Below are 15585 nucleotides of genomic sequence, written 5' to 3'. Positions count from 1 at the left end.
GAGACCTAAAATACAAAGTCATATCAAATCATTCAGTAAATACTTTGAAGTTATCTAACAAAGTCACTGAGTAAATTCATTCCTCCACTTCACCTTAACTTACTAACTATAAATATAAAAATGTGAAAATTATTTTTCTTTTGAGTCAATGTTCCCATATCGAAACTATTTTAAATCGAAATTAGAGCTCTATAGTCTAAAAATTTTCACTCGAGGCGAAGCCGAGAGTTAAAAATATGCAATATACACGTTTTTTAACAAAAGTCGTTTTTTATTCAAAAATTAGATTTAAAATAGGTAGAAGATGAAATTGATTCTCTCAATTCTGATGATTTTTTTTATTCGCCGTAAATTACCATTTGAAATATGATCTTAAGTAATCGTGTTATACAAAGAAAGCTAAATGCATTAATTAAAAAAAAAAACAAAAGAGAAGCCCCACCCATCCGTCTCGATACCAATCGTAATGAATTTTCCATTCGTTGTCAGACCCATGATACAAGTAAATATGGTATGGACATCCCATGAACCAAAACTCGTCTTCTTCTGCGCAACGTTATCTGACGTCATGTGGAATGAATGACCTTCCACTTCTGTGTTGACATCTGATGTCAAATATCAATTTTAAGGGTTATGAGGCAGTTATGAGTTTTTGTGGTTATGAGGGTTATTGTTTATTGTTACCAGACTGATGCGTAAAAACAAATTGGTGGTTTGCTAGCGACCTAGCGTTGTTAAAAAAATAGCGGGGATGATAGCAAATAATAAGAAAATATCTGTGTCCTTGTTATGCTCCGTCTTTTCGACAGCAGGTATTTTTTGCTTCCAGTATGGCGATCCTGTTACTGTCATTTGGCCGTCAATTGCCTTGGTGGTAACACGTCTTCCACGACTGTTTGCTGGTTACCGGTGACACTTTCTCGTTGAATAGGGCTGGAGTTACTTTGGAACTGGAATAATGTTCTTTCCGGTCCGTTAACTCAATAATTCTAGTACAGTCTGTCGTAACCTCAAATCGTAAACACATCAACCTTTCGTTGACAGATAGCGAAAATTACTAGCCTCGCGCTATCTTTGTTTAACACATAGGTTAGGTTCCTCTCTGTCGAATTCCGACCACAGGCAGTTTGCCGTACTTTCTAAAAGTAATAGTAGATCTAGTGACTTTAGTTGGGCTCGGTAAATATTTCAATTTCCCGCCTGAATACAGCCAGGTGACGTCAGCAAACCTGCGTATGTCCATACCATATTTACTTGTATCATGGTCAGACCGATGGGCGGAGCCTAATTGCTAAATCGATATTTCCCTATACGAATTTTCCATTTTAAATATGTTTTAAAATTCATGTTGTGAAAAGGAGTCTACACATATTAAAACAAAGAGGCAAAATATAAGGCTTTCTATGTTTCTGTAGTACTTAATAATAAAGTTTTTTTGATTGAGAGTTACTATAAGGTATCTTGTTTTAACTTCTTCAGCGTTAACCATGCGAGTATATACGTTATATCATTGTGTACCAGTATAAGAATACAGTCCAAGTGGTCGCTTAGCTCAAGTCAACGACACTTTTTTCTTACACTGTTATCATAAAATAAGTTTACTATTTCTCAAAATGAAATAATTAATCTTTGACAAATTTTTATTATTAGAATTTGCAACACTCCTCTCCTTTGAAATTCGTCATGTTACAAGTTTAAGAAATGAACGAGAGTGAATCTCAAAAAAAAAAATTTAATTTTAAATTTTAATCAGTAAACAGTACCTAAGTATTACTAGATTTGCCGTAAAGGTGCTATAATCCAGCACATGTGATAGTATGGCATGACTAAAATCCTAATTATCCCGAACAATCAAACTTCTACTGTATTAATGAAGTTTAAAGGTTTTGCATTTAACACCCACTGAATATGCTAGACTTCAAGTAAACAAAAGCATAAATAATACAAAGTCGTTAAAATTATGTTCTGCAACATTTTGCATAGCACATTCTTATTTGACATGTTCATTAAAATTGTTGTTTTTTGTGCAGATTTGTTTAGTAGTCATTGTTTAACATTACTGATAACATTTTAAGAAATTTATTTTCGTACATAGTGCGTGAATTTGATTAATATTTTACAAACTTAGTTATTGTTAAAATGAAATAGCAAAAAAATGAGTTGGCCAAACTCTCTCGATTAATTCTTTAACTCGACAAGCACCTCGTCGAATTTTTTTTCTTGTAGGCAAAATGCCATTTCGAACGCTAGTTGCACAATGATTGTCGTACAAAATACAATTATTATGCAACTAGTGTGAGAACTGACCTTTTTAACGAGGTGCCAAATAATTTTTCAAGAGAGGTCAAGGCGTTTACGAGCGAATTACTACAATTGTGATTTACTAATGATTGTGCGCTCTGCTTTGCCCTATAATTTTTTTTTTCGTTTTTGCATAACGCCAGATTAGTACATTTTAATATCGTCTAGATGGAAAAACGCTAACCAAAATGTGTCTGATCATCTCCACCCACTACTTAATACAAAACTGCTGTATTTGTGTTTTATGAGTCAGCTTTATTTTGTTATATTATTACTATAATTTTTATTGTTTAAATCAAGAACGGTACACCTCATTTTTTATTATTAATAATATTACATTGCACGTATCGAAATTGGCATACGTGTCCTTGAAATGATCGGAACATTTTCCAATGGGCCAACTCACTAGAAATATAACTACAGCCTTGCGCTTTATCAATGCATTCATATTTGTGGAGCACTTGTTAATCGAATATGTTTCCTATCGTCAGTGGAGATGTTGGAGCTAACACTCCGCGCCATACCAAATATAAGTAAGTCAACAGATTATCTTTTCGTAACATAATGCGTTCGAATCAAACATAATGGCGGAGTACAGGTGATTAAAGTAAGACACTTTAATGAGTTTAAAACAAGTTCTACAAGTTTTTTTTTACACTGCAAGTCCCATTTGCCTCTGATCACGGGACTCCGAGTTTGTTCCAAATTACTTTAAAAATAAGACAATAATGAATCCCTGAGACTCTTTCAAACTGGTTCACAAACAAAACATAAGAAGTGGTCCCCGAGATTATTTCAAATAACTCCAAAAACGGGACGCAAGGAATTCCCGAGATTTTAGTAAATTGCTTCAAAAACAATATTCAGGAAGATTCCCAAGATTCTTTCAAATTACTTCAATGACAAGACATCACAGATCACTAGATTCCGAGATTCTTTCAAACTACTTCAAAAACAAAACACAAAGGTTCCTCGACATTTTTTCAAATTTCTTCGAAAACAAGACAAGAATTCTCGAGATTCTTTCAAATTACTTCAAAAACAAGACATCACAGATCATGGAATCTCGACATTCTGTCAAACTACGAGTACTTCAAAAATAAAATACGAGGGGTTCCCCAGATACTTTCAAATGATTTCAAGGACGAAACATCACGTATCACGGGATTCCGAAATTATTTCAAACTACTTCAAAAAAAAACACGAAATGTCTCCAAAATCCTTTCAAATGACTTGAACAACAAAACACAAGGGGTCCCCAAGATGCTTTCAAATTACGTCAAAAACAAGTCACAAGGAACCGCTGGGATTTTTTTCAACTGTTTTAAAAACATTACCAGAAAGATCCCCGAGATTCCTTCAAATTACTTCCTTTGAAGTAATTTGAAAGGATCTTGTGGATCTTATTTTACAAAACATCACGGATCACCAGGCGCGGATCCAGGGAGGGGGCAGTGGGTGCAATTGCCCCCCCCCCCCTGACACACGACAGAGGTACTTTATTTTGACCAATTTCAAAATTTTGAAATCATATTTCATTTTGTAAATACAGTACAACCTCTATAATCCGAACTCACGATTGTCTCAACATCCAGTAATCCGAACAGAGACTATTTGAAGTCGATGCCTCTTTAATCCGAACAAAAACTCTGCAATCCGATCTGAACTTGAAAACATGCATCTACTTCCAAAAATGACGCAAGATCTTTCTGCATATGTTGTATGGAATATTTTGAATTTTTTATAAATTGCGATATTTCAAAGCACTGAATTAATTAACTAATTCTGGAAAAACGGATGAAGTTATCGGAGACGCAAAATTCTTTGAGAAAGTATTTGGTTAAATTTCGAAAATCGTCGAAAATGGGTCGAAATTTGCATGAGAAAAATTTCATTTTCGAAAAAATTTTCTAAAAATTCTGAAAAAATTCAGAGATATATATATAAGTTTTACTTCTGTTTACAGAGTTTTTCATAAGCAAGCAATGGCTCCGTCGATCCACCCCCTCTTCATTCCAGTGATTACTCTTAAGATTGTTCAGTTATTTACCAAAATCAGTCTTACCTTAACGAATACTAGCCCCGCCCACCCAACCTCCCTTTTCTTAGAGTGCATCTCATTTGCCAAAATCACTCTTATCTTATTAAGTACTGGCCCCGCCCACCCGCCCTCTCTTTTCTTAGAAAATATGTCATCTGCCAAAATCACTCTTATCTTAGCAGGTACTAGCCCCGCCCACCTGCGTGTTTTTGTCATTCTAACGATTTTATTTCTGTTGAGTATGCGATCCACGTGTCATTATGGCTATATCAAATGAATCGCCGAAATGAGGGCGGGATGGGTGGGCGGGGCTAATTATATTCTTTTTGTAGAGTGGCAATGGGAACTAATAGATCGTAGGCTGCTAAAAAAAGAAAAAAAAAAGCGCTAATCGTATTTTTTATTTGTTATACTATTTGCTACACGATTTATTTTTAATTTCAAAAGGAAAACAAATGAGAGTACGGGTGGGTTGGTGGGGCTAAGTTTAACTTTTGTTTAGAGTTTTTCATAAGCAAGCAATAGCTCCGTCCATCCACCCCCTCTTCATTTCAGTGATTACTCTTAATATTGTTCAGTCATTTACCAAAACCAGTCTTATCTTAACAAATACTAGCCCCGCCCACCCACCCTCTCCTTTCTTAGAGAATACCTCATTTGCCAAAATCACTCTTATCTTAGAAAGTACTAGTCCCGCCCACCCGCCCTCTCTTTTCTTAGAAGATATGTCATCTGCCAAAATCACTCTTACCTTAGCAAGTACTAACCCCGCCCACCTGTGTTTTTCTCAGTCTAACGATTTTATATATTTGTATATCCCGACGTGCTGATTCCAAAAATATACCATGTTTATGGTAACGGAGCAATATTTTCGAAAAATTCGCTGTGAAATTCAAATTTTTCGAAATTTTTAAAAATTGCGATATTTCAACGATTCTGGAAAAATGGTTTAAGTTATCGAAGAAATGAAGCCAGAAGTGACTTCTGTGGTCCAAAATCTATAAGAAAATATTTAGTTAAATTTCGAAAATCGTCGAGAATGGGTCGAAATTTGTATAATGGAGGTAATACGAATACATAATGGAAAATTTCATTTTTGAAAAATTCATCTAAAAATTCTGAAAAATTTCAGGGTATAGATCCTGGGGTGTTTATTCCAAAAGATAGCGTGTTTATGGTCACAGGGTTATATTTTTATTTCCCGAGCGTAAGCAAAGGAAGTATTGTAATCGAGTCCGTCGGCCGACTCTCTACTTTTACGTTTTCTCGATCTTTCATGACCCCTAGAAGACGAAGAAATAGGTCTCCCATTTCCGTCTGTCTGTCCGTCTGTCCGTCCGTCTGTCCGTCTGTTGTCCCGGATTTTTATTAGACAGATAATCTCCGAAAGTACTCGACCGATTGCTGTGAAATTTTGTACTTATATTAAGAATATCATGTAAATGGTAAAACGCTAACCAAAATTTGTCTAATCATCCCCACCACTAATGCGATGACGTCACTTCAAAATTGTACATAGTAAATGGGTTTTCAATTGTATAAAATAACATAGTCCTACACATGTAGTTTACAACTCTGAATCGACTTTTCACCCGAAACGTCCAGATTTTTGGAAAAAAAATCAAAATTATAAAACAACATTTTGAAATTTAATTTTTAATCTGCTAACCAGAATGCTTTGAAATGTTGCAGATGTTTTAAGGCTATAAAGAGCATCATAAATCTTTAGTCAAAAAATATTTGCTTATCCCCTCCAAAAACTTGATGACGTCAGCTCAAAAGTTTGCTGAATAAATCCTATCTAAAATGTACAAAATATGGTGAGTCTCTTCTTGTGATTTATCATTCCATTCAAATTTTTTCGGTTTGCATATACAGGGTGACTCAAAAAAATTAATGAATGCGTAAATTTATTTTATTGATTTAATCAGGAACTACAAAACCGAATGCTTTGAAATCTTGGGAATATTTTAAAGTTATTATAAGCATGGTAAACTTTTGTTCAAAATGTATTTGTTCATCCCTCCTAAAAAAATTGATGACGTCACCCTTAAATTTTGCTGAATAAATCCTATCTAAAATGCAAAAAATATGATGAGTTTGTACTTGTGATTTATCATTCCATTCATATTTTTTAGATTTTCTTAAGAGGTGGTTCAAAAAAATTAATGAAGTCAATTTATTTTATTGATTAAATTAAAGGCAACACTTATTATTAGTATTACACCCCAACCAACCCAATTTGGTAGACACAAAATTTGTTAAAGGAAAAACTCGGTTGAAACATAAGGGTAGCACGCTTATTTACATCGACTTTAACATTACAGACCTGCATTTGTTTTATGCGTTCACTTGGTTCCGCGAATGTGAAATAGACATGTTTATAATCAACCAATTGTGAATTTCACCGTCAAGAATTAAAATAAAACCCAATGTTTTATATAATAAGCGGAAGTCGAAGCAATAAAACCGATGGTCGTTTTGTTTACAGTTTGTCTGTTTGACTCTCACGTATGCTGTTACGCTCGTCATCTTAAATTAAGAATGTTTATACATAAACGATTTTCAGTTGCCCCTCATATACTAGACAGCGGATTTCTGTCGGGCTACGTCACGATTATAGGGGGGGACGTGCTGGATTCCATAAATATAATTAACGATTTATTAATCAAACGGCTAAGTAAATGAGAACAGGAATTAACAGCAGAGTGCAACGAAACAACGTTATTCTAATCTCAAATAAACGAAGTGCAGTCCGCAACGGCAATGAATTCGCATCACGTGCGAGCCGTACCGAGTTTGGCCTTGCCTAGCCCGACAGAAATCCGCTCTCTAGATATTACACACCGGCGCCGTATACGTGAGTAAATTGTTTCGTTATTTTATTGATTATAAGAAATCAATATTCAAAACGACCCAATTCATTTTCCCGAAAATTTGGGAACACAATAATTTTATTCTTAGTATTACACTACATCTATCCCAACTGATATACGTGTCCTTGCAAAAATGTTGATGACGTCATCACAATTTTTTTTTAAATTCCCACTACAAAAATGTAATGAGAAAAAAAAACATAATAGGCATGCAGTCGTCAAGTTTCCGACAGCGAGGGAAGTACTGTCTAAACTCTTTAGACCAATTTTTTTAGAATGTATCTATTATTATCCATTGTTGCTTAAGAATTCTTTCATTTTTGTTTAATAAAATTTAGGTTTACTTCTTGAAGTTTGTTTTCAGTTGTGTATGAAGTTGTTATTCAATTCCTTTTCAGATTTTTGATAAAATTGCTGATTCGAACAAATCGTTAATCCGAACACACCTTTTTCCCAATTAATTAGGATTATCGAGGTTCTACTGTACACTATACCTGTAATGAAAAGAACCAAATGTCACCCATGTTATGTGAAAAAGAGTATACTAGCTAAAATTTTATAAATTTTTTTGTTTAGAACGAATTTCTGGTAGATAGGTAAAATTGTACAAAAATTGCCCCCCTATGAACGAAATCCTGTATCCGCGCCTGCGGATCACGCGATTCCGGCATTCTTTCAAACTACTTCAAAAACAAAACACAAAGTGCCCCTAAAATTCTTTCAAATAATTTCAAAAATAAAACACAAGGGATCCCCGAAATTCTTTCAAACTACTTCAAAAACAAAAGACGGGGGGTCCCCGACATTATTTCAAATTACTTTAAAACACAACCGACAGGGAGTCTCCAAGATTCTTTCAAAGTATTTCAAAAACAAAACACAAGGGATCCCCGAGATTATTTCAAATTACTTACTTTAAAAACAAGATCCACAGGGAGTCTCCGAGGTGTTCAAACTACTTCAAAATAAAACACAATGGGTCCCCGAAATTACTTCAAAATGCTTTAAAAACAAGATCTACAGGAATTCCCCGAGATTCTTTCAAACTACTTCAAAAACAAAACACAACAGTTCCCCGAGATTATTTCAAATTACTCCAAAAACGAGACACAAGGAATTTCCGAGATCCTGATCAATTGCTTCAAAAATAACACACATGAAAATATATGCCCAAGATTCTTTCAAATTACTTTAAAAACAAGTTCCACAGAGACTCCCCTAGATTCTTTCAAATTACTTCAAAAACAAAACACAAGGAGTCCCCGAGATTATTTCAAATTACTTTAAAAACGAAATGCACAGGGAGTCCCCGAGATCATTCAAACTACTTCAAAAGAAAACACAATGGGTCCCCGATATTACTTCAAAATGCTTTAAAAACAATATTCACAGATTTTTTCAAATGAGTTCTAACACAAGACATTGCGGAATACGGGTTTCTGAGATTCTTTCAAACTTCTTCAAAAACAAAACGCAGTGGGACCCCGAGATTCTTTCAAACCGCTTCAAAAACAATATACAGGAAGATCCCTGAGGTTCTTTCAAATTACTTCAAAAACAATGCACAGAAAAATTCCCAAGATTCCTTGAAATTTCTCAAAATACAAGACATCACGGTTCACGTTATTCCAAGATTATTTCAAACTAACTACTTCAAAATAAAACACAAGTGGTCAACGAGCTTATTTCAAATTGTTTTAAAAATGCTATACAGAAAGATTCCCGAAATTCTTTCAAACTACTTCAGAAACCAGACCCAAAGGTAGTCCCCGAAATTCTTTCAAATCACTTCAAAAACAGGACATAAGGGGTCCCGGATATTCTTTCAAATTACTTCAAAGACAAAACACCATTTTCCAACGTCGATGTCAGTATCCAAATCTTAAATCCTTCCAGGCGTCGGTCTAAATTTTTCCTACGCTGGTTCACCAGGTCCCATTCTCTTCTAAATACTGGCCACAATAACGTTCCTTAATGCCACTCGACTGTATATAGATACCATATGATCGTAAAAAATTCACCAACGCGTTCCTTGTTCAGTTTGATAGTTACGGTCAAATAATAATTGGCCAATAATGTGTCAAATAGCTACCAAATACCAACATAATCATATTAAAAACAAATTTCACACAATATCTATCTGGCCTAGTATGGCAAAAATCAGGGAGTTCTCACCCTCTGCATTACTCAGTTGGGTGGCTTGACGAGTAGAGGAGCTGGAAAAAACCCTGATATGGGCCCAAAGGCGAGGCCTAAGTGCCGGCTTCGGTCAACACCCAAAATTTAGAATCCAGAATCCGCATAATATGTACGTTCTATTACAGGACTTCTTTCGATCATATTGCTTAAGTACGAGCAAATACCAATACATCACACAAACAACAGTTTTTATTTGTTCTCGGATTTTATGGCAAAATTTAAAATTGCATTGCTCATCTGAACGGTTTACGTAGAACTCATTAAACACATTTCCTACCAATTAAAATTTTATTTGAAGCATGAACGAAGTTAAAGTTTTGTTGCTATCATAAATATGTATTGAGACCCTGATAGAAACCACTAATACGAACTACAAAACTGGAAATTCCGGTACCGACTTGTTAAATGAATTGGTCACGCACTGAATATGATATACCTATATTTATTTTTTCCCAGGTCCTCCGGATGCACCAAGCGGAACGCCTTGCGTCTCGGCCAACATGGACAGCGTCACCGTAGCGTGGAGCAGCTCACCTTACGATGGCGGCAAAATAGTTACCGGATACGCTGTCGAATACTCTTTAGCGGGCAGCGACGTCTGGACCACCGCAACCGAAGACTGCTACTCCCTTAGTTACACAATAAGTGGGCTGCAACCTGGAGCTCGATACATTTTTCGAGTTCGGGCACAGAATGTCCACGGATACAGCAAACCTAGTCAAGAATCGGATACTCTTCTTCTAGAGGAGAAAAGTAAAACGGTGGTCCTAGAAGTGAGTGTTAATTTTATAGATATCGTTTCAGGTGATTCGGCCTTCGAACCAAGAATTGTCGCTTTAGAACCTGGACCAGAGTTTAAACTGAGGTACGAAGTAATGGAAGAACTCGGAAAAGGACGTTTCGGGGTGGTTCACAAAGTGATAGAGAAAACAACGTCGCAGAAACTTGCTGCTAAATTTATTAAATGCAGAACTTCCAAAGACAGAGATAAAGTACAAGACGAGATTGATATTATGAATCTCCTCAGGCATCAGAAGCTGTTGCAGTTGGCTGCAGCCTTCGAGAATCCCAAAGAAATGGTCATGGTTACGGAATAGTAAGTTGTGGATTTTATGTCGTTTTTGTAACTAAATATTTGTGACTATTTTAGTATTTCCGGTGGTGAATTATTTGAACGTGTGGTCGCTGATGACTTCACTTTGACTGAAAAAGACTGTATTCTCTTCATGCGTCAAATCTGCGAAGGTGTAGCCTACATGCATAGTCTAAATATAGTCCATTTAGATTTAAAGCCTGAAAACATTATGTGTCACACGAGGACATCTCACGAAATCAAGATCATCGATTTTGGGTTAGCTCAGAAACTCAATCCAGACAAACCAATTCGGGTACTCTTCGGTACCCCGGAGTTTATTCCTCCGGAAATCATCAATTACGAACCTATAGGAGTCGAATCAGATATGTGGTCTTTAGGTGTCATCTGTTACGTATTGTAATGAAAATTTATGAAGTGAAATTTCGTCTTCTTATCCTAATTGTTTCCAGATTATCCGGTCTTTCACCTTTTATGGGAGACAATGATGCTGAAACTTTCGCCAATATCACCAGGGCTGACTACGATTTCGAAGACGAAGCATTTAATACGGTGTCACAACATGCTCGAGATTTCATCGGTGCACTACTAGTTAAAAGAAAAGAGTAAGTACCGGCACTTTCTATCGTTTCCAACTTGACAAAAAAAATTTCAGTGATCGCTTGTCTGCCGAACAGTGCTTGAAACATATTTGGTTGGACCCCGAAAATCACAAAAGTACGGTAGTACTTTCAACAGATAAACTTAAGAAATTCATAATTAGGCGGAAGTGGCAGGTACATTACGTTTGTGTTTATACTTTTATTGACTTTTATTTTGCTTGCTTTATTTTAATCGTGCTTGCATGTTTGTTTGATGTGTTGCTTACTAGAAAACGGGCAATGCTATCCGCGCACTTGGAAGAATGGCAACACTTTCAGCAAGTAGAAGAAACTCTGCCAATTCTAACCCCAACACCCCGAGGGCGTCAATAACGGGAAGAATGTCGAGTTTAAACGAAGAGGAAACGAATAATGTTTATTCATTAGAATCAGAACCTAAATCTTTACCAGTGGACCTAATTTGCGATGACAATATTACTTCTGTATTGGAAGAAAATGTCGACGATACGAAAAAAACTATACATGGCAGAGCCTGTACTGAACGTAGCGACAGCGGAATCAGCGATTGTTCCTCACACTTGACTTCTAGTTCTTGTACATCTACCCCGCTGTTTGGGAAAAAGATTCCCATCGACGAAGAACCGGAACTAGACACAGGAACTCTCCATGAAGATGTGCCTTCACCGCTTGAGGAGCAGAGCGCGGTTGTTTTAAATACTCCCAAAGATAATTCTTGTTTGAAGGACGTAAGTGAGCAAACTAACAGTTCTAACGAATCAAGTAGCACAGAAGCAAGTTTCGACGATATAAACGAAACCAAAAAATCTAACGGGTTGAATCTGGAAAGTAAAATAGACACTTTAACGAAGAGAGCAACGGCAAAATGTAAGTAGATTTTGTTGCTTGTGACGGAGTGTTAATTATTATTTAGGTTTTATAACAACTACTCAGATTTTAACTATAAATTATTATTCCAGGCAAATCACCAAGTTCGACAGGTAGCTTGAAGAGGCTGCCAATTTACTCATCAAGATCAGTAGCCAAAACTATCAAAAAATTCGACAAAATCGAAAAATCACCAAAAACTGTAGTTAATAATAGATTTGATAAAGACCAAAATTCTAAACTTAGTAATAAAGATAAAAATGAAGTAAACATGCTTGAAGTCAACAACAAATTAAATAGTGTTAAAACTATTTCTTCACCTATACAACAAAAAAAGATATTTAGTAGCCCAAAATTTGTAGAAACTAAGAATGAAAGTTTAGTATGTAAATCCAAAGTAGAGAAAATAGTTCAGAAAATGTCTGTATCTGACAGTAATGCAGCTAACAATAATAATAACAATATAAACTTAAAACCTGTAGGTAGTGTGAAATGTAAATGTCCATCGCCTTCTCTCTTGAGAAAAACTCAAGCAGTGATAGCCAAAGAGCAATCTAATGAATATTACATGTCTAAGCATAATCACGAAAATAAAGTTCATACACCAAAACATATGGTTGATCAAAATTCTAAATTTCCGAAATCTCCGGTCGCAGGTAGACGAGAAAAACCAAAAAGTGCCAGCTTTCAAAAAGCTGCCGCTTTTTGGAATTCTCCAAAAACTTAACTTGTTTTACCCCAACACCTCGAAGAACACGTAATAAAAGTACCTATTTATGTATAATGTATATATTTATATTTACTATTATAGTGCCTTAAGATGTATAAATACACTTAGCTATAGGTCTGCTCTCTTGTTCTAACGTTTTGTGTTTTAAAGAGCCGCTGTACCCTCCCCTGTACCTATTACTTATGTAACTATAACAAAAATAAAATATATTTATTATTGTTGATGCCTCTTTTCATCGAGATATCTACGTGAAAATAGCCTAGGCACAACCAACAAACTTTTTCTTGTGTTTTCCAACATCTGACATCCGAAATACCAAGAAAATTATCAGATTTAAGCTAAAAATAATATTTTTGGCGAATTTTATAAGTTCTGAATATTGTATTTCGACTTAACGATTCTGAACGCACTTGCGATATGCAGGATCGACTATTTTGTGAAAAGGAGACGATTGGGTATATTTTCCACATTCTGGCGTCTGCGGATTCAAATAATTCGTTTAAAACCGTCAGAAGTGTTACTTTTCAAGTTTGTTCTGTTGTTTTCCAACGTTTTCGGCACCCAGTGGGCCCAAAAATACAAACAGAACCATCAGACTTTAGCAAGAAATCCTAGCTTTGATGAATTTTGTAAGTCGACTTGTTTTGACGATTCTGAACGTCGATTGGGTATATTTTCCACGTTCTGATGTTTGTAGATTCAAAGAATTCGTTCCGACCCACCAACAAACTGATGACGTGACCTGAAAATTTTGCATAGCTGATGTAATCAATTGTTAAATAATTACAAAATAATATACTCCTGCACGTCGAGCTTGTGAATCCGTCTGTATGTTCAGTTGTTTACCTTAAACCTAAAATTTTTGAAAAAAAAAATCAAAATTCTGTAACAATAGTTTGTAATTTTACTCTAAAACTGCAACACTGAATCCTGTGAAACCTTGCAAACTTTTCAAGGTCATCGTAACCACAGTAAATCGTTAATCAGTGCATTCATATTTTTGGAATTGCTGATACAGGATGACTCAAAAAAAATTAATAAAGCAATTTGTTTCTTAAAAAGTTGACGATCGCAACATTTTGAAATGGAAAAGCGCACTTGAAACATACGCACAGCCTGGTTCTTTCCCTTCACTTTAACTCTACACACATCTTTATTTTGACTTGTAGGGGCTACCATAAAAAAATCAAATTTGCAAACTCAAATTTTATCATTTTTCGTAAAAGCCGGATATGTTGGACTATACTTCAGACGACGGAAGTCCTCTTTAAATAACCTTAAACCAATTTGTTTCGCATTGAATGTTTAATGAAATGTCATATGATTCTTTAATTCCTTGGAGAGCTTCTAACAACTTTCATTAATTTCGCTACGAAGCAGTTCGCTAGTTTTTGCTGTTGTTAATTGCAGTTGTTGTAAATATATTACTTTAATCTGGTAGGTTTTATTATTGTTATATCTATTTTTATCAGATTATGACAAAAATTGATCGAACTTACTGTAATATCAGGAAATAACATGTATAAATACACAAATTAACATCATGTTATGGTTATAAGACCTAAGTGCAAAATGTAGACTGAAATAATCTCCACCATGAGAATTACAATTAATCTTTCCCAATATCTTGTTTATTATATCACTGAATATACAACGATACAAAAATTATTAAGTTACACCTTGAATTACAAAAAAAAACTGTTTAAGTTCACACTAGTTTCTAACGCCTGTCCATGCTAGACCTTGGTAACCGACATCGTTTTCGACTACGATTAATTCTACCACGTCTCGATACCAGTATTTTGAAGGAGCAAAAAATAAAGCAGTTAAATATTCCTTCAGGTGTACAGTTTCTGCTTTCACTTAAAAAACGTAAACCATTAACTGAAATAAAAATTTTAACTTCTCGATAAGTGTTTAAAATATCAGATATTATTGTATGTCTTAGCAACCTGAAAATGACAATTTGTTTTAATTGTTTACAGTATTGAGTTAATTTCTATGCTCTTTGTTTTAATATCTCACAATTAACATCTTCTTCTGCTTTAACAACTTGTAAAACATTTGCCACTTTTTTGTTGTCCCTATATGTGATAATTTCCTTCTTCCAAAATGTATTTAAATCTGCCGATCCGTAATAATAGTAACAGCAGCTTTTCTAGGACAATTTATAACAACATATGTATGAAAACTAAACTAAATACAGATACTGCTGAGTACTGCTACATAACATTGACAGATCTGAGCGCTATTGACAATATGTTTATATCACATACCTAGATGAGATAAACAGTTGAAATGACCAGAGAGTTCAGATTTGCATAAATAAAATATTAAGTTTTGTCTTGAATTTAACCGAGGAATCAAGATGTTGAACAGAGATAATAAGTAAGTATAATAATAATAATGGTAATTTATTATCCAATAGACAAAAGATCTATGTGGATACTTGTACATAACTCCGGATAAGTATACACAATACATATAACACAAAAAAAAACAATACAAAACAATTAAACAACTAAACACGAATCACTAAAAATTGATATAACAAGACGTGCAGGAACTTCAACTACAGTGGCGTAAGAACAACTTTTTTACATAGATAAGTAAAATGTTTGATACTCTGTAACCTCTGCACATATCACATATTATACATCAGCGAATGGGAATGTTGATTAGTTCTACACCAACCTATCGCAAATGTTCTAGTACTCGTATATCCACAATTTAAGCACGGGACGTGAAATTTACTATTACTAAGCAAAGTTTCTGAAGAAACTTTCCCGTGGATCAGCTTATATAATAATTAGAGATGTACCGACTGTAGGTCTGGCCGACTAACCGACTAGCCGATT

At 35.0% G+C, this 15585-nt stretch overlaps 1 protein-coding gene across 3 annotated transcripts in view; it reads left to right on the top strand.

Annotated features, from left to right (window-relative positions):
• The window catches only part of LOC135135027 (titin-like), a 148485-nt gene extending 135537 nt beyond the window's left edge, over positions 1-12948 (top strand). For 2 of the 3 annotated variants that reach the window (XM_064063964.1, XM_064063965.1), the window contains 7 exons: positions 9874-10170; positions 10222-10513; positions 10568-10909; positions 10963-11115; positions 11166-11286; positions 11382-11997; positions 12090-12948. In XM_064063964.1, the coding sequence (XP_063920034.1) occupies positions 9874-10170; positions 10222-10513; positions 10568-10909; positions 10963-11115; positions 11166-11286; positions 11382-11997; positions 12090-12724 (2456 nt within the window). In that variant the 3' untranslated portion in view covers positions 12725-12948. The remainder of the gene's footprint in view (positions 1-9873; positions 10171-10221; positions 10514-10567; positions 10910-10962; positions 11116-11165; positions 11287-11381; positions 11998-12089) is intronic. The other variant, XM_064063966.1, reaches the window with a different exon arrangement.
• Positions 12949-15585: the final 2637 nt, after the last annotated feature.

Source organism: Zophobas morio, unplaced genomic scaffold (genome assembly GCF_036711695.1).
Source record: "Zophobas morio isolate AGI-343-1 ecotype UQ-CSIRO unplaced genomic scaffold, CSIRO_AGI_Zmor_V1 ptg000024l, whole genome shotgun sequence".
In the NCBI taxonomy this organism is placed as follows: Eukaryota; Metazoa; Arthropoda; class Insecta; order Coleoptera; family Tenebrionidae; genus Zophobas; species Zophobas morio.
The sequence above is the reverse complement of the archived record's forward strand: the minus strand, read 5'-3'. Positions and strand labels throughout refer to the sequence as shown.